Source organism: Mercenaria mercenaria, chromosome 17 (genome assembly GCF_021730395.1).
Source record: "Mercenaria mercenaria strain notata chromosome 17, MADL_Memer_1, whole genome shotgun sequence".
NCBI lineage: Eukaryota > Metazoa > Mollusca > Bivalvia > Venerida > Veneridae > Mercenaria > Mercenaria mercenaria.
The window spans coordinates 16,185,065-16,210,993 of NC_069377.1; the positions used below are offsets into that span (position 1 = coordinate 16,185,065).

At 34.9% G+C, this 25,929-nt stretch overlaps 1 protein-coding gene across 4 annotated transcripts in view; it reads right to left on the reverse strand.

The window, feature by feature from the left end:
- LOC128550330 (secreted frizzled-related protein 1-like) overlaps positions 1 to 25,317 on the reverse strand; it is a 77,106-nt gene extending 51,789 nt beyond the window's left edge. Inside the window, exons 1-2 of one of the 4 annotated variants that reach the window (XM_053529181.1) lie at positions 25,297 to 25,317; positions 19,374 to 20,872 (exon numbers count right to left, since the gene is read on the reverse strand). In XM_053529181.1, the coding sequence (XP_053385156.1) occupies positions 19,374 to 19,872 (499 nt within the window). In that variant the 5' untranslated portion in view covers positions 19,873 to 20,872; positions 25,297 to 25,317. Of the gene's footprint in view, positions 1 to 19,373; positions 20,873 to 22,688; positions 22,853 to 23,276; positions 23,416 to 25,296 lie in introns of those variants that run through there. The other 3 variants (XM_053529180.1, XM_053529179.1, XM_053529182.1) reach the window with 3 other exon arrangements.
- Between the last annotated feature and the right edge of the window lie 612 nt (positions 25,318 to 25,929).

A 25,929-nucleotide genomic window follows, 5' to 3' on the forward strand; every position in this document is an offset into this window, starting at 1 on the left:
TTCATAAAGATCCCACGAAAAAATGTGACCTCTAGAGTGGTCACAAGCAAAAGTTTACGCACGCACGCACAGCACGGACGACGGACGACGGACGCTGCGCGATCACAAAAGCTCACCTTGTCACTATGTGACAGGTGAGCTAAAAAAAGCCGCACATTAGTTTATTTTCGAAAAAAAACAACATTTCTTTTGATGTCAAAGACGGATCATATAAATACAAGAAACGTGTGTTGGCATAATTGCATTGTCCGGAATTTTGAATTTATAAATGATTTTATAACGTCACATTTAGCGCATTACTTGTGTCATCCCATAGGCCAACATGCCTAGAGTTATATTAGTTAATTTTCGGATTATCATCAAGAAATAAAATCATTTTATGTCCAAGTTACTCAAAAGGAGTGTTTGCAAAACTGTGTCAAAAACTTTCTTTAAAATTTATGTCAAGTCAAGTCATAATATGAATAAGCTGGGTATGTCTAATTATTGGTTTGCAAGTTCTGGGGTGATGGACCCGTAATCAAACTTGGCGATATTCTAGTGAGTGCTTGTTCTACTTGAGCGGCTCAGCATTCTTTGGGTGTAGAAGTTGCATGCTTATTGCTGACATGACTTTCCATTAAAACCGGAGAGTGCTGAGATCGTTTGTGGAGGGTGTGTAGTTCGCCGATTGTGACTGCGGGTCCACTACCTTAATCACATTTATTCTCCTCTTCGTACATTGTTAACTATAAATATATCTTGTGTAATATGCCATATTGTTGTATGCTATGTTATGTTTATGTCAGGTGCCCATAAGGGCATTGACTTTCAATAAACTTTGAAACTTTATTAGCGAAGCCAATAGAACAAATTTATGTCTGTTCCTAAAATCAAATTCTGATATACCGATAAAAAGAAAAAGAAGAAGGTAATTTTAATTATATTTCATTTTCATACCTATCTATTCCCGTCGCTGACGTGAAATGCTTTCCGGAGTTGAAGTAGACATCAGTTGGTAATACCTGGCCGATTTGTGGTACCTTAAAATTGACTGTACATGATCAATCGAACGTGTGGCTAGACTATGGAAGCTTGTGGCAGTTTTGTGCGAGCTAGTTTTGCAAAACAGCCAGATTACGGCAGCTCAAATTCGACTTGTGTAATATCCATCCATAGTGTGGCCGAATTGTGGTCATTTTATAATTGACTGTACTTGAAAGCTCTTTTTAAAAAAATGTGGCAAGATGTTGCTCATGGCTTGACAGCGGTAGCTTTAGACTTAATTGTGCAATATCAATTGACAGCGTGGCCGGATTGCCGTAGCTTTAGACTTGATTGTTCAAAATCAATTGATAGCGTGGCCTGACTGCGATAGTTTTAGATTTGATTCTGCAATATCAACTGATAGCGTCGCATTATTGCCATAGCTTTAGATTTGAATGATTGTGCAATATCAATTAACTGATGGCGTGACCTGTATGCGGTAGCTTTAGACTTGATTGTTCAAAATCAGTTGATAGCGTGGTCTGATTGCGGTAGCTTTAAACTTGATTGGTCAAAATTAATCAATATCGTGGCCTGATTGCGGTAGCTTTAGATCTGATTGTGCAATATCAATTGATAGCGTGGCCTGATTTCCATAGCTTTAGAATCGATTGTACAAAAGCAGTTGATAGCGTGGCCTGACTGCGGCAGCTTTAGACTTGATTGTGCAATATCAACTGATAGCGTAGCCTGATTGCCGTAGCTGTAGACCTGATTGTGCAAAATAAATTGATAGCGTGGCCTGATTATCGTAGCTTTAGAATTGATTGTGCAAAATCAATGGATAGCATGGCCTGATTGTCGTAGATTTAGATTTGATTGTGCGATAGCAATTGATAGCGTGGCCCGATTGTCGTAGCTTTGGACTTGATTGTTCAAAATCAATTGATAGCGTGGTCTGATTGTCGTAGCTTTAGAATTGATTCTACAAAATCAATTAATAGCGTGGCCTGACTGCAGTAGATTAAGATTTGATTGTGCGATAACAATTGAAAGCGTGGCCTGATTGTCGTAGCTTTGAACTTGATTATGCAATATTATTTGATAGCGTGGCCTGACTGCCGTAGATTTAGACTTGATTGTGCAATATCAACTGATAGCGTGGCCTGATTGCCGTAGTTTAGATTTGATTGTGCAATATCATTTGTTAGCGTGGCCTGATTGCCGTAGCTTTAGATTTAATTATGCAATATCATTTGATAGCGTGGCCCGATTGTCGTAGCTTTAGACGTGATTGTGCAATATCATTTGATAGCGTGGTCTGACTGCCGTAGCTTTAAACTTGATTGTGCAATATCAATTGAAAGCGTGGTCTGATTGCTGTAGCTTTGGACTTGATTGTTTAAAATCATTTGATAGCGTGGCCTGCTAGCCGTAGCTTTAGAACTGATTGTGCAAATCATTTGATAGCGTGGCCTGATTGCCGTAGCTTTACTAATTATCTGCTTTCCGCGAGTCGGGGATTGACGTAGTTTTACTATTAATCTGCTTTCCGCGATTCGGGAATTGCCGTAGCTTTACTATTTATCTGCTTTCAGCGATTCGGGGATTGCCGTAGCTTTACTATTTATCTGCTTTCCGCGATTCGTGGATTGCCGTAGCTTTACTATTTATCTGCTTTCCGCGATTCGGGGATTGCCGTAGCTTTACTATTTATCTGCTTTCCGCGATTCGGGGATTGCCGTAGCTTAACTATTTATCTGCTTTCCGCGACTCGGGGATTGCCGTAGCTTTACTATTTATCTGCTTTCCGCGATTCGGGGATTGCCGTAGTTTTACTATTTATCTGCTTTCCGCGATTCGCGGATTGCCTTAGTTTTCCGCAATTCGGGGATTGCCGTAGCTTTACTATTTATCTGCTTTCCGCGATTCGGTTAAAAGGTACCAAACTTTTTTTCGGTAAAGGGGGGAAGACTTAAGGTTTGTAATAAAAATAATTTTGATAAAAAGTAGCGCTTAAGAAATCCGAACCCAATGACAGAGCTTTTGCAGGACCCTCGTAGCTGGCATGATGCTAAATTAACGATGAGTTTGGGTTAAATATAAAATATTTACGCACCTGTTGTGTTTATAAATGTAACCTGTCGAATGCAAAGACTATCTTTTGGAAATTGGTCGCACCGAAACATATCGGGCCAAAGAACTCCGTATTTGTTCATTAAACCTTCACAGTGAAACTTGCACAAGGACTGGCACGGAAATATTGGTCTATCATCGAGGCACACTGGAGCATACAGTGAGCAAATGAATAAATCAGCATTTGGGTGACAACCGGCGTCTTTCGATGTTAACCAAAAACCAACTTGGTATTTGGTCTCCCAAACAGTGCCATGACCAAGATGGTTGTATTTGTATAATCCAAAATATATTCCAAATCCTCACACAACTTAAAATCAGCTGGAATAGGAACACAACGCTGATGAGTAATAAAACGAACGTCCATTGCCCAAGCATCGGGATCGCCGTCTTTATATACTCTTCATTTTTACAATTATATTCGTACCCATAACACAGTGTCCAAAGCAATAAACTCGCGTAGATGACAGATATATTCCGAACACAGTATAAAGTGGATACCGCCATGTTTGAGCCTTTAATTATAGTTAATTGAATTTTAAGTTGTATCATAAAAAGTATCTAAAATCATGATGTCGTTCATTTACATTTTATTTCAGCGATATTATTTCGACTAAAATCAACTAAATTTTGTGAAAATTTATACGTCACAATGTTGTGTATGAAAAGAATGTTTGTAAGCTTGACAATAGAATCTTCGTCAAATTTTACTTGTCTTTTCGTTTTTCGAACAAGTTCTATTTCACTGGCGATGTAACTATTGTGTTCAATATAATATTATCATTAAATTTATTATTCATATGTTTGTATGAATTGGTTGTTTAATGACTTCTTTTCTGGTTATTGTTTTGTAAATATTCATACCTTACAAAAATACATGGGGTTATCCCAAGTGGGAGCCCGAAAAAAAATCAACTAAATTTTAAACTAATAAAACTTAAAAATAAAACCCAATGTTATTTTAAAATCCAGAGGTGTAGACCACGTCCTTTATTTTTGAATAAAATAAATACATGTCCGATTCATTGAAACGTACACGTATCAAAATGCGATTTTTCTGCGTTTTTTATCTCAAACGCAAGGTAAACACACTCTTCAATTTGGAAGTGTTTATCAACAAATCTTCAGACAAATCATGTTTGATTAACCAGTCAGAATTAACAGATCAGCAATGATGAATTTGACAGTTGTTTTTTAATAATATCCATCTGTTATCAAATATATTCAGAAGTGCTGAGTGCCTTCTGTCGCGAAGAAGAAGCGCAATTAATTAGATATGTAAATTACTGCTTCTGGGTTTATACTAGACTAGCTCCTAGACTATGATATATCATCTATTTTTATACATTTTTATGATTCAGTGTAGTGAACTGAGCTAGTCTTTATTCTATACCCAAGATAATTTTACCTCTAAGAAAGTCTCTAGAATAGACTTGCTTTTGACACCACGAAACTGAATTACACAATAGAAGAAAAATCTTTTTCATCAGTCTAGTGGCTAGTCTAGTTTTATACAAAGATAACTGGCAGATGAAATGGGGTGTCGTTTAACTATTTAATCACTATTTGTGATATCATTAATTCATTTATGGATATCATTTACATTCTGAGATATCACGTTATTGCTTTCACTAATTCATTTTATTGCACCATTAATTAGTTGATTATTTAATTATTCTTTTTATTATTGATACCATTACATCCATTTGAATGTATCAAAATATGGTTTACAAACATCTATAATTCGCTTATTCAATATCTTAAGATCAGCTATATTTTTTATAAAATCTATCATTCATTTGACGATATCTTTAATTCTATTTTATACATATATAGTGTACGAAAGATTGATATCCATCAATCGAAATAAGCGGCTATTTTAAATCCCTAACATTTTAAGGTATCTTTAAATGATTCATTTATATATCTATATTATAAGACGTATTTTCAGATGTCAACAAATGACTTTAGGATATCGTTAAGGATATGTTAGACTAGAAATACATTCTGTATACCCACGGACACAATGCCGAGCCCGCCAGCACCTTTGGCCTCTAAGTGTGACCTTGACCTTAGACCTAGGGACCTGGTTCTTGCGCATGACACTCCTTCTCATAATGGTGAACATTCATACCAAGTTACAGCAAAATCCCACCATGCATGAAGACGAAATGCTCACGACAAACTTCAATTTGACCTTTGACTTCCAACTGTTACATTTACCTTTGAGATAGGAACATGGGATTTGTGCATGACACTCCTCCTCATTGAGGTAAACATTCATGTCAAATATAAACAAGATTGGTCCATGCATGTCAAAGTTATGGTCCGGACAAAATCGGACGGACGCACGCACGCACATACACCGTACCGCCAAAAGTGACGACTATATCGAGCACACCGCAAGCGGGCTCGACAATAAATCGTATTTAGGATATCGTTAAGGTTACGTTAGATAAATCGTATTAAGAGATTTCCAGTTATCTGTTTTTCAAGTAATGCTACTCTTTAAATCATTTTATGATATCAGAAATACAAATAATGATATCTTAAAATATACTTATTGACATTATTTAATATTAGTTACATGTTTTAAGACATCACAAAGAGCGTGAAATGATATCATGAAATAAGAAAACGATATCACAGAATAAACTATCAAAATAATGAACAAACAGTAAAACCCTATATTCAGCTGCGTTATAGGTTTCATTTAGATTCCAACTGTTTTCTCCCAAATAATAATTTTTTGATAAAAAAAACATTTTAGTACAGATAAAAGAACTGATTAGTTAAAAAGTAACACGGCATAAAATAGTGCATTGCTGTGCGGCTGATCAAATACTTGAATAAAAAATGAAAGACGAATTTTCATTATAAAAAATTGCAAAAATTATATCTTTTTATCACGATTTCAGACTATGCAAATAGCAACTGTTATATTTAAATTCCATTTTTTCCCTTCGAAATCGATGATTTTTATGGAGTATCGAAACCTATGAAAATGAAATTAATGTCTTTTCTCATAAGTAAAAAAAAAAAAAAAGGAGGTGGTTGCAAGTAGTAGTTCCGAGATTTTGGTACTGAACTTGTATGTTTTGGTTTTCCTTGTGTTAATCCCCCCCCCCCCCCCCCCCCTTTTTTCTTCTTCGGTGTCTTGGTTATACAGTAAACCTCACTTATAAGGAACTCGGATATAAGGAACACTCGGTTATAAGGAACAGTTTTCAATTCCCCGATCTAATTCCTTCTTTATTCAATGTAAAAATCCTCGGTTATAGGGAACTCGGTTATAAGGAACACTCGGTTATAAGGAACACTTTTTCCAGTCCCAAAGTATGAAATTCAATAGAAAACACCTCGGTTATAGCGAACAGACATAAAAAATAAAAATAAGTGAAAACCCGAAATAAACAGCAGAATCGCTGATGACGTCTGAGTAACGCCAGCACTTTCACGATTAAAAGAAAATATATAATAGTTTCATTAACATTTACCAAATACTAGAAGATAGTAGACTTATATTTACTCAAAACTATGTACTAGAGCTACATGTATTAGGGTATTTCATGTTAACAATAGTGAACGGATATCAGTCACAGTCACGGTCATACTATCCTAAACAAATGTGCTAATTACGCGTGATTAACAATGGAAAACAGTTCAGTTTACCAAATTTCCAATTGTAAAAAATAAAGCAGGTGCTAAAATGGACAGTAGGAAACTATAGGTATAATTTACACTTTAATCCGTATGTATGGCGCCGTTGTCTAGTCGCAATACACTGTATGTCAAAACACCCTACTTTTGATCTTAATGGGTAGTCTAATTTAACATTTTTGTAATAAAAATTTGAACATTTATTTTATATTAGTATTGATGCCTGGTCACATAACATGCAGTCGAGCAAGGTAAGGGGAGTAACTGCAAAATATCTTATATTCATAATGAAGCGCTCTCTAAAATGAAGATAGAAATAACCGACAAAAAATAAACACAAATTACGGTTATTCTTACCGACGAACATTTTGGCTTAGGGTTTTGATTGATTGATTGTTTTGGGTTTAACACCGTTTTTCAACAGTATCTTAGCCACATATATGTAGACCTTACCATCTCTCCAGGAAAGGACCTGTACTAGACTCGCAACTTTCTCACATAAAGATTCATGGTCGGTCCGAAGTGTGAAAGAGAGCCCTTTTCAAACGTTAGTCAAATAGTGTTCGCTATACAAATTGTGTTCGTTATACATACCTCGGTTACAAGGAACTAGTTCGCTATACGGATATAAGGAACCTCGGTTATAAGGAACAATTTTTAGAGGTCCCAAGCTGTTCCTTATAAGCGAGGTTTACTGTATAGCAGTAATTCTGTCAAAAATGTGCTTCCGTGATGTCAAAAATGTGCTTCCGTGGTGTAGTCAAAAGAAGTCCCTAATAAATAGATCCTAATTTTTCAATTGTTCGCGCATTTGCGCATTAAACGTGGGCCAAATGGGCATTATTTGACTCGAAAGAAGTCCCTAATAAATAGATCCTAATTTTTCAATTGTTCGCGCATTTGCGCATTAAACGGGGGCCAAATGGGCATTATTTCACTCGTGGAATGAATTTTACATAAAATAAGACACTTTTCATGCTAATATTCGCATGTTTTCGAGTCCTTTACTTGAAAACGAAAGTAGGGTGTTTATTCTGTGGACCTCTTTCTGAAATGCAGCAATATGAGGGTACCTGACTTCAGTTGACTTGCATTTCACTGCATACTATTCAACACCCCTTTTTTTTCGTTTTCTTGAAGCAAATGTATGGATATCTTGTAGAAAATAAGTCTACGACGGAGCGAAAATCTAGAAACTGTATCAAAATTGTTCTGTAGTAGCTAAATTTTATATGAAACAAAGAAGAATTTCTTATATTGGTATATAGCCTCTTACGGCCCGACATTGAAATTATTTACATCCGGAAATATATGTATAGCGTTGCCTGATTGTGGTAACTTTAGACTTGATTGTGCAATATCATTTGATAACGTGGCCTGATTGCCGAAGATTTGGACTCCAGTGGCCTGACTGCCGTTGTGCAATATCATTTAATAGCGTGGCCTGATTGCGGAAGCTTTAGACTTGATTGTGCAATATCAATTGATAGCGTGGCCTGATTGCCGTAGCTTTAGAAATGATTTTACAAAATCAACTGATAGCGTGGCCTGATTGCCGTAGCTTTAGAAATTATTGTACAAAATCAACTTATAGCGTGGCCTGATTGCCGTAGCTTTAGATTTGATTGTGCAAAATCAACTGATAGCGTGGCCTGATTGCCGTAGCTTTAGATTTGATAGTGCAATATCATTTAATAGCGTGGCCTGATTGCCGTAGCTTTAGACTTTATTGTGCAATATCAATTGATAGCGTGGCCGGATTGCCGTAGCTATAGAATTGATTGTACAAAATCAACTGATAGCGTGGCCTGATTGCCGTAGCTTTAGACTTGATTGTGCAATATCAACTGAAAGCGTGGCCTGATTATGGTAGCTTATTATTTGACTGAACAAGATTAATTGGTTGTATTGTCGGATAATCTGACACCATCTGATAGCGTGGCCTGATTGCCGTAGCTATAGAATTGATTGTACAAAATCAACTGATAGCGTGGCCTGAATATCATTTGATAACGTTGTTTTATTGCCGTAGCTTTATACTTGATTGTGAAAAATCAATTGATAGCGTAGCTTCAGACATGATTGTGCAATATCAACTGATAGCGTGGCGTGATTGCCGTAGCTTTAGACTTGACTGTGCAATATCAACTTAAAGCGTGGCCTGATTATGGTAGCTTATTATTTGACTGAACAAGATTAATTTGTTGCATTGTCGGATAATCTGACACCATCTATGGATTAATTGTGTAGACAATCGTTTATATGGCCGAACTCGAGTAGCCTTTGTCTTGATTGTGTAACCGTAACCTTTAATTGATTCTGTTCCCGGTATTAGGCAGCTTATGACATAGTGATGATTAGATTGCTGTAAGGCCTGTACAGTTCGTGTGAACACATGGAAATATAGATTCTTGCGCACCACCAACGCTGACACCGAGAGAACATAGAAGTATTCTGTAACTTAATTTATAGTAACAAAATGTACTTACTCGTATTTATTAGATTAAAATAATCTAGAAGTAGTCACAGAGCATTAGTGTGTAATATTTTACGGTAGACTTCATTATATCAAAGTAATTTAATTGTGAGATTCAATATTTAAATTGGTTTAAGCTATTCCAGACCGCACCAGGAAGCAATATTATAGTACAGACACGTGTTTTATATCATAAATTTTCGAATTAAGACGCTATTCTGTTTCAGTGAAACCTACTTGCATTTACTGGATACAAAGGATTGTATTCCGCAGATCTTTCCACCAATGATCTTTTCGAACTCATTTTTACAGCTTACCACATTCTACAAATAAACGGGTTTGGCGAAGAAGCTTTTTTTTTTTTAATGTACTTTTTTTTTCATTTGCGCCGTCATAGCTTTCATCACCCGTGTTTATATATATTAGTAAGGCAATGTAAAAGGAAGCTTATCATTTACAAAGTTAATCTGAAAAATACAAGTACTGGTGTACTAGTATATGGTCGCGACACCAGTAATCTTTGAACGCCACAGTTGCTGTTTTTGGTTGTGTGTATTGTATGTCATATCATTTTTGGCGAGAAACTTAGTTTTTCAGCAGTAATTCAGTAACACAACGTCGGAAAGTCTTTCAGCAGAAACTTTCGACACAGTGCAAATAACCACTCTACGCTAGTATATGGCAACTTCCACATATAAAACAAAGGTGGGGAATCAACGGTAATATACTTATGTCCTTGATTGGAATCAGTCGCAGAGCATGACAGCTGTAATCTGGCGAGCATAATTATTTATAGTAATCGCCGCTAAGCTATCCTTTAGAGACATACAATGTATTTCTGCGTAACAGCCATTTTGCTACTTTCGCGCTTCTGTAGAAGCAACATATATTGCCCAGTCAATACTTTTGCTGTCGTATGAACAGGGTTTGACCCATTCTTCGTGCACACGCGATATCATTAACATCAATACAATTCTGTCTGATCTGGAAACGAAACATAAAATGGACTTTCTACACAAATTGCTCACAGTTATCATACTCATACAAGGCAACTATAAGTAGTTTAAAAACATTACCCATTTAATATCAACTGTTAATCAACAAGCATTATATCCTTTCCGCGCCTGTAACGTAATAAACCGTATTAGCGTCTGATGGCCCTTTCACGCTTCTGTAGAATCAACATTTATTACACCTTGGAACTATTTCTGAAATGTCTAGATCTGAAGCTCTCAAATACGGAAATATCTCACATCCGAGGCATATATATATATATACACTGACATTTTTAGAAAACCTCAAAAAGGACCTTTTGAACAATTTGGCGAAGTTTCAAAAATCTCCATATACCCTTGCTCCGTTACGAACCCCCGTGGGATTTGTGTTTTCAACTTTATTCCTAGTTCAAAAATTGTTTCGTAGATGTAAAGCTGGCATGTGCTAAAGCCCAGGTCTTTTCAAATCGTTAGAAATTGCTGTAAATTGACTCCCCATTAGCCAAACAAAAAAAACGAGAAGTCCACGCGCATACATTTAGACGGGGTGGTCCCTGCGCGTGACCCTTGACTATCGACAAAAACGAAAGTTTAGTCTGTTTACTTTCATCTTCTTTACTTCCGGAAAAAGCTGAAGGTCGTCTGCCGTCACTTTCTGTGTTGTCAAAAGCATACGTGTGCACGTCGTCCTAAGGATATGAGGCTATTGTCTGTAAGTATTGATCTTGCACTCATTAATCTCCGCCAATTAATTAATTAATCGTTAATTTACGCTATATTTGTCTACTTAAGCGATATATTTACGCTATATTTGTCTACTTAAGCGATATATTTATCCGCACGTGCTCGTCCAGTCTTGGTACTGTAACGTTTTAGTGCCATGTTCTGGCATCCACACGGACAGACAGACAAAACCCGTCGGTGAAAAGCTAGCTCATCACCAAAGGTGATATATATATATATATCTCTTATATATATATATATATATATATATATATATCTATATACTGTCATTTTACTCCAATGACAATTGACAGGTTTACAAATTTGCATATTAATGGAATTACTTCCCTTTATGCATTCAGTAATCGTTACATTACTTTTCCCATCTGAGAAATCTCGTCCCGAGATTTGGCCTAGGAAATGCATGGGTAAGGCAACTCCAGTCCGGCAGTTGACTTCATCCCACCGCTGCCACCATTTGTAACGTTTTAGTGCCATGTACTGGCATCCACACGGACAGACAGACACATATCCCGTCGGTGAAAAGCTAGCTCATCACCAAAGGTGATTTATTGCGCCTATATACTGTCATTTTACTGCAATGACAATTGACAGGTTTACAAATTTGCATATTAATGGAATTACTTCCCTTTATGCATTCAGTAATCGTTACATTACTATTGAGAAAGTTAAGACCACTGCTTTTAGTCCTAAAAAAAATCCTATATACTGATTCAATGTTTCAGTATATTGGAAAAAATTGATTTTTTTTTCGATTTAGGATTAAAAACAGTGGTTTTTAAAATATTTTAATTGGGGGACCCATATGGGCACCAAGACTGAACGAGCACCAGTGCATGGCTATTTGGCTTCCGGCTTCTACGCTCGTTACAATTGGTTCGAATTCAGTTCAGACAATATTCAAACAAGAGCACCGCCTTGCGGGTGCTGACGCTCATCTGATCTTTTTTAGTGTAATAGAAATATTGTCCTACCCATGATTTTCTAAGTCTAAAAAGGGCCATCATTCTTGCAAAAAGCAGGATAGAGTTATGTTTCTTGATGTACAGTGTCCACTTATGATGGTGAAAAACTGTTGCAAGTTTTAAAGCAATAGCTTTGATAGTTTATGAGAAAAGTTGACTTAAACATAATACTCAACCAAGAAAATGATTTTCTAAGTCCAAAAGGGGCAATAATTATTGCAAAAAGCAGGATGGAGTTATGTTGCTTGCTGTACAGGGTCAGCTTATGATGGTGAACAAGTGTTGCAAGTTTCAAAGCAATAGCTTTGATAGTTTAAGAGAAAAAGTTGACCTAAACATAAAACTTAACCAAGAAATCTGATATTTTCTAAGTCCAAAAGGGGCCATAAATCTTGCAAAAAGCAGGACGGAGTTATGTTTCTTGCTGTACAGGGTCAGCTTATGATGGTGAACAAGTGTTGCAAGTTTTAAAGCAATAGCTTTGATAGTTTAGGATTAAAGCTGACCTAAACATAAAACTTAACCAAGAAAACTGATTTTCTAAGTCCAAAAGGGGCAATAAATCTTGCAAAAAGCAAGATGGAGTTATGTTTCTTGATGTACAGGGTCAGCTTATGATGGTGAACAAGTATTCCAAGTTTCAAAGCAATAGCTTTGATAGTTTAGGAGAAAAGTTGACCTAAACATAAAACTTAACCAAGAAATCTGATATTTTCTAAGTACAAAAGGGGCCATAAATCTTGCAAAAAGCAAGATGGAGTTATGTTTCTTGCTATACAGGGTCAGCTTATGATGGTGAACAAGTATTCCAAGTTTCAAAGCAATAGCTTTGATAGTTTAGGAGAAAAGCTGACCTAAACATAAAACTTAACCAGGCAACGCCGACGCCGACGCCGACGCCGACAACCGCTCAAGTGATGACAATAACTCATCATTTTTTTTCAAAAAATCAGATGAGCTAAAAAGTCATTGAAATGTAATTGTATTGTTATTATAATATTTTATGAATTATATTGTTGTTCACGTGTACTGACGTCATTTCCTTGAATTGCCCGTTATATGAAAAATCCTGAAGATTTTAGTAGCTCTAGACATTTTGTAGAACGGTTTACTGACATGTACGTAGAATGTTGAATAGTACAGTATTACTTTCAATAACTAAACGACAAATCATGCCAAGAGTGACAATTTTCCAGTCTGTTATGTTTACAAATGAAATAAAAAGGAAAATAATATGGTCAGAGAGAGGACACAAACCCACAAACCCAAGATTTGTAGCTGAACGCTTTGTCCGCACAGCTATATCTGCAAAATGCGAAACGATGTTTTAAGAAAATGTACCTTATTATTTCAACACTTAGATTCGGACACCGAAAGTTAATTTATAGAAGCATACGGAATATTCATTAATGCCAGGTCAATACTTACGGACAATACGACTAGATTATTTTCAATCTACTTCACTGTAAACAGACAGTCAAAAGGGAGAGCTGCAATGACCTTAAATCGTTTTTTTTTTTCTTTTTTTTTTCTTTGAACATATCCAGATTCGTACAACTGTCATTTGAGTAAGGCGCGTACATTTTTATTTTCGGTCAATACATGTATTTAGTCTTGATTCATCTCTCACTCGTTACAAATTCAGTTTCATTCTGGTCAGGTGCCTTATGGAAATAATTGATTCCTAATGCACTTTTTTGTTTATGGCATACCAGGAGTAAAGCATACATAGGAGATTGAAATTTTAATTGGGAGATAGGAGGATCAAACTCATGGGTTTCAGAAGTAACACTGTCTGGCTACGAAACCAGGGATCGTGAGTTTGATCTCCCGCTCCTCTAACTAAAGTAACTAACTTTTGACAAGAATTCTGTGTGTTTTACAACTGGCAGGCTGAAGAACAACGGTAGCTTCTGGGATTGGGGCGTCTTTTGAATCTTTAACTACCCTCCCACTGAATGTCTTCTGGAGGAGTCGGTCATATGGGCTACCGATGGCGACGATAGATAAATTCAGATTATATATATATTTTGTAAACCAGTGCAGTTTCAGAGAGCCCAAACTGACTTATATAAAGATGAACATAATAAATTACAATCGCCCGGCTTGTAAAATAGCTACAGAAGTACAGATGGTTAACTTGTTGTAACATACATGAAGTATTGGAATCTCTATGATTATTTTAGCAGCCAGGTACACATGTAAAAGTGATTAAACGCTAGTATGTAAGATAAAGTGACTTGTGAATGCGTGTGCTGCAATTATTCTCGATGTAATTGACATCCCATACTGTAATCTACATCTAAGCTATGAAATCCGCTTTCAATGACGAATGTTATACTAGTATTTGCGTAGAAATCCGCCCAAAATGCAAGGGTACCTATCATCTGGCTTATTGCAGAATCGAACCTGCTATAGTTAATATTCCGTATATGACTATCTGGCTTATTGCAGAATCGAACCTACTATAGTTAATATTCCGTATATGACTAGAATTAAACCTACAACTGCTTATATCCAACACATTACTGCCAACAGTAAAGTATACCCTTTGTCCTGCTTGGACGTTTGATATGCTCGCTTACATGTATGTAACAACAAGGGGATATGGGATAATAAGATTATACTTTGACTATTTTATTTTTTAAGTTAAGTATTTATGTGTTTAATGTTTGATGTATTTATGTGTTTGTTTTAAACAATATCTATTTCCAAATATGCATTTCATACAAACATATATTATATGCTTATATACATTACCCAACCCATTACAGGCAATTAACGGCACATTGTTTCCCTTCTGGCCGACAATAGAAGAACGGGCGATATACAGGCAGACGCAATTCTTTACATGTCCGCACAGCATAGATATTGGACTGTTGATTATCAGCATTAGTAGGTACCTTTGTGACCGCAACCATTTGGTCAAAGAAGTACGGTTATGTGTAACGAGAGAAAAAAACGCCTGTTATAGCCTCGATCAATCAATTCATTTGGACTACATTTGTATTTTAACATTATAATGATTTGACCAGATTTACAAGTATTCAATACAAGAACGCTTTTTACTGGTGCATGTACTAAACATTTTTGATGAAACTATTTTCAAGATGTCCAGGGTGTCAGGACACCAGAACATAATTTCCCTAGAGGCAGATTATTCACTGATACTATGAACCTTCAACCTAAAGACAGACAGACAGACAGACGGACGGACATTATAGAAACAATAAAGATTTTTTAAATCATGAAAGATAAAAGACAGACCAGGTGATCAAACGTAATGCTTTCGAACGTCTATAAAAATAGCACATTGTTTTTTAATGATTAGTACATCATAGATTATGGGATTATTGGGCGTTTCCAAACAGAAATTCAAAATAAGAGTATTAAATAAGGGTTTTGACCATTTTATTTTTCACTCAAAATTAGTTTCTTCTACAGGTGTTTGAAATTTGAAAGAAAATTCTTAAAAGAATATGTTTTGCCGCAGATAATTTAAAAGGATTACAAGTACAGGTACGAGGTACTCGTCGTAGGAGGTTACTTCAGATGTTCAACATTTACGTTACACAATATAATGAAGTATGCATATTAAATTCATTTGTCTGAAGTTGACAGCTTCAACATTTTATTAATGCTAAATGTACTGAGCATTGCAATGTGCTGGTCTTTCTTTTTTGGTAATAAAATCCTTTTATGTATGAATTTGGTGGACTGTTTCATTGAGAAATATTTGAATTGATACAGTTTGCTTCACGAGTGGAAAATCCGCGGCTTTACATTGAGAAAACAATAATTCTGCCACGAGACGCAATCCGCACGTGCAGCGGAAATAAAAACTCGTATATTGGGTGATAAATCGAGAGTTAATGGAAAAATGTTAGGCGGTGTTTGAAAAGATTTTTTTAAGTTCTAAGGAAATAAGGCAGACGAAAGTTATCAGTCTCAGGCAGAAATTATGAAAAGTTCAGACTGTATTCATCAAACTCATTCGATTTCTTACTGACAGGATATCGAAAGTTTTCAAAATGATTCGCTTATGTAATATTATTTATGTAACTCGTCACTGTTCGCCGGACCCTAGTTCATGCTATATGACTGGCCAATATTCAAAACAATGTTTACCAGGTTAATAAGTCAAAAATTTAAAACTAAAACTGAAATTTATTTTTTGATGTCATGTTATAAAACATTTATTGATCTCCAACCTCGGACAATCGTTTTGGCTAATGATCGGAAAGTCATTGAGTAAGTGTATGCTATATACATGTACTGATTGAAAAGAAACGGTTCAAGTTCCTCTCTGAATGAATGAATAACACAATGAAATAAATGCATAAATTAAATGCAGTAAAATTATATTTTCATGAATTGCTCTCGATGTAAACGTCATTTGAGGGGAATGAAATTTCTGCAAAATGTCAAATGTATCTACAGTGATTTTGGTCCAGATGATATACAGATAACTTTTTTGTTTCGGTCTACGAACATACTTCCTGTATGGGCGGTTTCGGGTTATGAGTTATCAGTTTTAGGCCGATTGTGGACTTATATTAATATCTATGACACCTCATTCCTGATGGAATCCATCGCCACACGAGGGTATGAGAGAAGAGAAGCCAGTTTCCATTTTAATGATGAGCGATACTGGTTCTTTGGTATGTCGCGGCCGGAGATCAAACCCACGATCTCCCGCACTCGAAGCGGACGCTCTACTACTAGGCTATTGAGGCGGTTATGTGTTAAGTCATCTAGCCATAGAATCAATGCAATTAGTAAAAAAAAATTACCAGACTCAGTATTATTGAATATAACTATGTAGGAAAGCTTAAAATATCTTTAATTCCCCTCCCGCAAAGGGACTGGCCTCCAGATCGTTCAACAACAAAAACAATTTTTCTTTAGATATCTGGAAATAAATGCCATGTTTCTTAAGAAGGCTTTAAAAACTTAATTACTGACAAACTACATGTTATGGAAATACAAGAGAATTTGCTATTTTTACTACTTTTTACGATGAAAATTGAAAAGCGTTTGTAACGCTTTACTCCAGGTAAACTGTCTCGATTATAAATATCTTTATTTTAGAGTCATAATTCACTAATTCCGATATACCGCTTTTGCTTACGACGACGGGGAAATGTCTTTATTGCCGCGGCGGTCTGGGGTTCGATTCCCGACGCGGTGATCTTTTTTTCTTGATTTGGATTTTTTTAAAAATGTTTTAGAAACAAAAACTCATATTCTAATGTTCATACTATGACCAAATATCAATTTGAAAGAAAGATTATTTTTAGCCAAATCTGGAGGCCAGTGCCTTTAAAATGTTGATACAAATCAACTGACATTCATTAATATACTATGTGAGATAAAATCAGACTGTCTCTATCCGCTGCATTTCAGTAATTTACACACCATAGTAAGAAATTAGAATGTTTTATAACACAATGTACTATTCAATTGATTGTGTGACTTCGTTAATATTTATGTATATAAAAAGTTGTATTTTGATCTTGACGATATACTATGTACATGTCAAAATAACACGTATATTCTATTCTGTTCTTATCATTTCTGTAATAATACGTTAACAGCTGTTATCTGACAGGTGGTCAATTGTATTTAAGCAACATTGTATGGCATTGTTCACTTTTAGTAAATTCTGTTTTAAAAAGACCCATTTAATACGTATTGTTAGATCCCTACTAGATATGTACATTCTATTTATTTTGTTTTGTATATATAAATATAAATATATATATATTTGTAATGCCTCCCCGCCCTTAATATGAAGGCATTTAAAAGAAGCAGTATTTCTTTCGATTTCGTTTTACGTTTAGTTTTGACAAATATTGCGATATTTCAACAATCTGAACCGAAAAGCAAGTTTTGAAACTGCGTGTAGCTTCGAAACACATTTATTTCTAATCTGTCCTGGTTGCGCAAACAATTCTTGATAGAATCATTTAACAGACTTGAATTTTACCGGCATGAATTTCATCTAAATATAAAATCGTAAATGTAACTCTTTGGCAAAAATAACACTTAATTAACAAATACTTCTTGTTTTGTGGTTTAGGCTATGCATAGTTACCAAATTTATATTTCCGCTGAAATAACTCTGGGCAACTGGGAAATCAGCACCAGACCGGAAAGAAAATGCCACTGTACATGTTATACCCTACCCTTTCTGGTCTGGTGCCAGTGAACCAGGATAGGAAAATATCTCCAAGTGCTCTATGACATTAGCACTCAGTGAACACAAGTACATTACTTGACAAAAATTTGCTTAACCACTTTTAATAAGTTATAAGCAGTTTGATTCTATAAAGGGATGTGATCCTAAAACTACCTAACAAAAATAACTAAATACTGTCTTCAAATTTGGGATAAATACTTTTTGTATGAGTACTTTTTCTGTGTAAGTAGTGGGAGTGGAAACATTTTAGACCTAGCTAGCTCGCACTTAAATCTGTAAATGAAGAAAGTAAATGAATGATCTAATTATTATTGAATTGTAGAATTTATTTTCACAAATGTACACATTTTTACACAGTGATGGTATGTTTTTCCATCCATGATTACTGGCACACGGACAAATGATTTGTGGTAATTGTCAAATCACTTTATTATTATAGTGTGACACTAATAGAGCCTCAAAACTAATCATTTTTCCCCGTGACAATTTTCATTTGTGCATATAAATTAATGTAACTCGTTTCGCTTTTTGCGTCGTTTACTCTGTGCATCAGGTAGAGGGGTGAGCGGTTAAGACCTAGGTTTTACATTTTACATTTGGCAAAATGTAGAAAAAAGTCAATGGCATGTGGTTATTATAAGGCTGTTCACTGGACTGTATTTCAAAGTGCAAGTATCAGAAAGACGAACGTGAAAGGGAAAGTATAAGGAAGAAAGAACAAAGAGATAGTTTAAATTACGAAGTACAGAAAAGTTGTATATGTAATTACAAAGCTCATGCAAGTTCCATTTTGAAGCGTAATAAATTAATCTAATATTTTGACATGATAATAATTTACATTTTATGACAGAAAGTAAAACACATTTATTAAAATGATTATACGCCTTGACAGTACAAAAAATACACAAGATATAACTGAAAGGTAAAGTCAGATTGTTTCTTCAAAACGAAACGTCGGCGGTATTATATTGTATATATTCTAAGCAGTGAAAGCACGTCACTACCATTTTACAAAGTTAAAAACTGAGAGCTGTCACGGTAAAAAGGACCATCGTGGAAAATTATGTTGATTTTATTACGTTATGGATAGGTTTATTCATTTCATTTTTTTAAAGAACATTTTCTTTGTAAAATCGTGAAAATATCAAATGTTCTAAAATACTGAACAAGGTCATTTTTTCACGTGACAGGCCACCATTGAAATAAAATGAAATAAAAGGTATGCTTACTGTTTTCAAAGTTGACTTGCTCTATACACATCTGGTCCGGAAACTTGTCACATTTCAGTATATCCGGCCACGGGAACCCGTAATTGTTAATCCTTTCCTCGCAGCCTCTTTTGACTCCTTCACAGAGAGACTTGCATGGATAAACTGAAGGTTCTAAACACACAGGTGAATATAGGGAACATAGAAATAGCTGGGTGTCAGGGTGGCAGTGAAGGTTTAATAACGGTACCCAGACTCGAGCCTGGTCTACCGCCTCGGCTAAACTCTCGTGGTCCAGGAGATTCGGCAGTCTCATCGTCTTGTAGCCTATATTTCTACATAAAGTCATAGAGTCAGGTATATCCACACATTTTGGCTGGTGGGCACGAATCCCTAATATTGACCAGTCCATACTGAGATCACTCACATAACCGTCATCATGATAGTCATAGTACGCAAGCGCACTACAGATAAAGAAAAACCAGGAAACTGGTGAAATCCAACGAAACTTGACTTCCATTCTTTGAAATAAAACTATCTGAAGGAACTGTCACAATCTTCAAGTTGAAATTATAATAATCCTTGTCAGGAATAAGTCACAGCATTTCCTTGTGTCACAGCATTGCACGTGTCCACTTGGTACTTTAAATTACATTTAGTAACTGCCTAAAATGTTGTCACTTTGAGCGAATAAAAATATTACAAAATTCCTTTCTTCACACTATTTTTCAATTTCACATATGAAAATAGTTTGCTACGTAGAACTTGATTACAATAAACATTCCCGAGTATCACGGAATATAATCCCCTTTTCAAAAATCAACAGCTAACAAATGCATTTTCACTGCGCATAGGTATTGTAATTTTATTCCTTTTACTTGAAACCCGATTAAATCAAACAGAACTGCATAAATCACCGGGGAGATATGGGCCCTGATTAATAACGTTAGTCATTCAATTATAATTTAAAACAAGAATGTAATACTTGGTGCATTTTATTTATCGTGAAATGAAATTTGTTTAATCCAATGCGACAGTCAGTATACACCTCTCTATGCGTCATTCCATGTATATTTATTTTCACTAAAACGCATTGGTATCTTTATTACTCTTTCGCCATAATAGATACATTAGTATTATCTAAAACTATTGCGAAAAACGTTTAACACGGCATCGTAAAACTACTTTAATCACAGAAATATATTTTCATATATCGTCTGCTTAAAACACTAGGTTTTCATTAAAATAAGCACCGAAATTTTACTTTTCTCAACATTAACTCATTTTGCAGACGAGAAAATAATTTTCTAAATGGAGTTGTCAGGCAGTGTCTAAAACACTTTTCCTGGAATTACTTCACAACAATAACTAATCCCGCTTGTCTTTATAATTTATCCTCACAAATAATCGCTGGTCCCTGGGATTTTAAATTCCATCTAAAATATCCCTATGGAAATGAAAGCAATTTTCATCTGTACGTGCTAATTGTGCGTGATGTTTCTTCTCGTCTTCGACAGTTCCTGAATGAAAAACAACAGAAAACGTCTTTAAAATAAGGGAATCTTACCCCACAGTTCTATAGTCAGTTATTACATGTTTATTCTACATTATTAGCGGCATAAAAAGATACATGAAATGCTTACATTAAAAAGGAGGTTATTTATGTATGAACTCAACACAAACGTGATCTTAAAATAAAAAAAATATAACTATACGATGATTTTATTCTAGTATACGTCTCTTGTGTGAGGAAAATATCAGTCTAAATGAACTATAACAATTAATCCATACCACTGTTTCATACCTTCTTGACATTTTAATATGACAAAAACAAAGCATTATGGAAACGAGTTTGCAAATATTTATAGATAGCCATGTAAGACATACGTACAAAAATGACTTTACAGTTAAAGCTGTTGCTAATGTAGTATGTGTTATTGGCTCGAGGCAGCAGGTCGAGGACCAATACGACAGACAGAAGATCAATTATAACCGGACCATTGTGAAAGCAAATTTATTCTTAATTTTACTACATGATGATAAATTCTAAATCTTTAAAATAAAAAAAAATGTAAGTAAAATAATTACAGTTTTACGGCTGTCAGAACTAAAAGGTTTTATTGGACCGAGCAATACATCTGTATTTAAAAATAATATGCACGTGGTACAACAATGTACAATTAGTATTGTATAGTGCTGAATACTGTAACAATTAAAATACTCTTGAATAATATATGGAGGAAATAATCATATATAATGTACTGTCATTTTAAACTTTTTAATGATTAACAAAAGATACCAGATATGTAGTCTATATTATTCTATCTTGTTCATACCTCTCAGCAAAAATGAAGTATCCGTCCGAAACTCTAAAAACCGAACAAAATTAATTGAATATTGCTCTACAATATCTCAGTGTCACGTGATTGGTGCGTTTCTTTAAACCGTGAAATATAAACATTAATTATCTTAACCCGATAGTATATACATGTAATGCATGGTCCCATCCAACAGATTATGAAAACCGCATGTGCCCTGGAACGGAATGAATATTCGTTGGAAAAAAACACGACCCTTGGAGATGCAAAAAAAAAACGCTGTTTAATAATCATATACTTAAAACAACAGAAGGTTAAGTCAATTTACAATATATTTTTAGTTACAGTGACCTAGACATTGACCTTCATCCAAGCAACGCAAAATGCAAATCAAGATATATATACTTGTATATCATGTTATCAAGTGATCCATTTTTCCATTTCGCGAACCAAGAAGACAAATACAATCAGACTTTAGACCCGATGCACGCTGCGCAATTCATTCCAAACTGAAGATATTTCGCGAAAGCCATGTTTTAACGGCGACCAAAAACATTGCTATCAATGCAGTCATCATTTCTGCCAAGTTTTATTCAAACGCTCCAAACCAATATACAATGACGACGGACGAACGGACAGACGGACAACGCCAAAACTATTAAAAATCCGCCCTGAGTGGGGTATAATAAAGTTTCTATAAATGGTTTATGGTGTATAGGTTGCGCTATATCAGTTAGAATTGCAAAAACTACACAAATCTATTTCCATAAAATCTACCTTCAATTACCGTAATGTAAACTATCTGCGCAATTTGTGTGGCAATTTTTCATAGTGAGATGCAGATGGCTATGCTTTACACAGAGTGTTGAAGGAAACTGTTGCTCGCAAGAAAAAAAAAAATGACTTTGTGTGCACATTACACTCGGACAAATTTTTCTCGACAAAAAATAGTTTATTTAAAAGTACTCTATTAAATGGTTACAGTTATGAAATGAAAACATGCTGTAAAAAACCTTACCGTATAATAACGACGGCATTTAGTCCGCTTAGTGATTTACGAAGAAGATACAACAGTATTTCCGAGAACAGAATTAGGAATGATTTGTATTAGTAATTCCATTCAACTGCTTCACGGAAAAAAGAATTATTTCTTCTTAAAAAACAGTGCTTAGTATAAAATAATCTTGAGATAAATTGTACAGAGACAAGGACGTAACGTAAGACATGCATATATATCAATAATTATTACCTAACCATACACGAGTTCGCGTTTTCGTGGTTAAAATAATAAAATCTGCCTTGTCTACTGTTTATAATTTACATGCTATATCCGTTGGAATGGCAAAAACTTCCAAAATCCATGTCCATAAAATCTACCTGCAATTATTGTAATGTAAACTATCTACGCATTTTCAGCGGCAATTTTTCATGGGGAAATGCAGGTGGTTCATTTTTAATGAATTGATGGAAGACATTTAGATGGTATAAAAATGTTTGGTCTAGTACACGATCAACGGTACAGCGCTGTATGATTAAAGCACTTTCATATGAGTAAATGTTTTTTTTTATGCCGTAAGAAAACGTCATAAATGATAAAAGTACTTACCAAATATCCCAGAGTGAAAAAATCCAAACTGTAGGACTACTTCGCAAAATATTGATGCATTAGTTGATTTATTAACCACTTCATCGATATTTGATCAACTCTTTATTTTGACATCATGCGTATTTATACCACTTAAAAGCTCTTTATCACCTTAATGAAAACTTATTAATGCATGTTGTTGGTTTAATAAAAATTCCTCGTAGGTGTGACACCCTTTTAATATTTCATACGGAAAAAATGAAAATAATGCATCAGTGTTTTTGTTAATAATTATGCATATTTGAAATAAGTGTCAAAAGTAAATATGGTCAAAGAACGCCCGATAATTGGCATATATAGAGAGCAATTTTGACTTTCAAGGGCGTTAATTGAATTGATTTGATAGATTGGGCGTCTGAAAAGCGTCTGCTAATAGTGTAGCATGAAATAAAGGGATTCAATTATAAGGTATAGCAAGATTAAAATGTTAAGAATTGTACGAAATGATTAGATTTTTAAGAAAAAAGTAATCTATGAAAAAAATCTGACGACGGAAATTGTGAATGGAAAAATTGTCGGTATGTAATTAGGAGTTCCCAGTCATGAGGGAAATAATAAATAGATAATTTAATTTCTTATCTCAGTTGACATAACACACTTGGTGACCGACGACAAAAAGAAACATAAAAAGTGCATGAAGTCAAGTTCATAAACTAATCTGAAGACAAGATTTACATCAAAATGCCAACTAGACAAAAACACAACGTTTGTGAAACAGCAAAACGCATTAAACGATATTATTTACGTAACTATTAAATCTCTTCTATTTTACAGTGTGGCTGTTGTTGTTTTTGTTTTTTTACAAATAAACATCTACTGTTAACAAAATGAAAGTATTTTGTAAATCTGAAAACAAACGGAATCAAATTGAAGATACAGAAGCAGGTATAGCTTACGCCCGAGAAACCTCCCTAGCCCAATCCCAAAAATCAATACTTAACCCTATCCCCAGAAACCATTAACCCCGTACACAAAATCCAGAAACAATAAAATCAACATATCGTTTATAATCCGTATAAAACAGGATTTCTTTAAATGTAAATAAAAAGTATACGCACACTGCAAAAGGTTAAAAAATCGCATTGACAGACACAGCTTACAGTTCATCAAGACAGACTAAAGGTGCAACATATACGCCAATTTGCAAGACTGGTCAGGAACGATAATCTGTGAAAATTATCAGACAGTAGTTAAACATTATAACGCCATATCTTTTCCTATCCTGACACTATCTAAGGTGCCAAAAACAATACACTGATAAACGGTCATTAATTCTGAGAAGCGATGTACAGCCGTTCTCAAAAGCCTGTGAAATATATCGCCTGGATCTTATTTCTGTGCGGTTTACGAACTCTTTCCGTTACGGCAGAACAATAGTTTGTGTTATTTATCAACTCGAAACATCGAGTCACTAGCTACCACAACATACATAGGTACTCGTATATCGGTCTTGATCAAAATTAGGTAATTTGTTCCCTCTAAATATGATCACTATTTACGTATAAATATTCTTTTATTCCACTTTTCAGTGACTGACATAACATAACAACTATTTACATATATACACAGAAAATATTACAAAATATATGAGTATGTTAAAGTCTGAAAGGAATCGACCAAGTTTGAGCACATACTGCAAGGAAATATAGACATACTCTACGAGTAGGTATGGATCCTGGCTATCCTTTGAACTTAAAATTTACTTACTTACTTACTTACTTTTGAGACCAAGATCGGGTACCTTGGTAGCTGAGGCCAAAGAAAGTGACCGGGTAGTGTTCAGACTTGGAATATTTCGCTATCTTGACTACATCTGGTTTTTGATCTGCTAAAGTTTTCGAGCTATTCATTCTTAATTGCATAACAGATTAAAGTTTTGCTTTAAAACAAATAGACACAATTTGATTTAACACAGCTTTTTAATTACATACGGCTAAAGTTTCTATCTAGTTAGTCTCAACAATGTACATAAGTCTCTTACCAGCACTAAACCTGAGCAACAACTTCACTTCATTAAGAAGTGGCAGAAGATGATCTATATCCAGTTTGGAAATCTCAAGCTCTACATATTGAAATCTAGATTGAGAATCCGCTTCTCTTTTGGTAATCTATACACAGTTGTGTTTGTAGAAGCATTTACTGAAGAACATTGGTGCAACTATTTGCAGACGATAAACGGCCGTGTAATAGATACAATAGTTACCCAAAGGCTTTGCAATGTTTCCTGAAAAGCTTATAAAAGGAACAGATTTATGCAAATGGTTGTAACAAGATTTGTGTTTAAACTGATATCGAGCCCGATTATCGTTATTTTAATACGATTAAAGCAACAACCATGTCAATGTCCAAACTTCGCGATTACAACAAGATTTAATTCCAGCTTAACAGATCTGTAGTAAATATTCGCTGATATATCGCCAACAATTAGAAAATAATCGTTGTTTTATTATCAATTACATTAATTTGATAACGTTGTTATAGTATCGTCTTGAAAATCCATTCGTCACAAAATAATCTCTACTAAGGCGTCACGTTTGATATATCTACTTACAAACTGTGGTTTTGTAATGATTCAAACATACTGGCATCAACTAAATACAGGAGGTTACAAGAC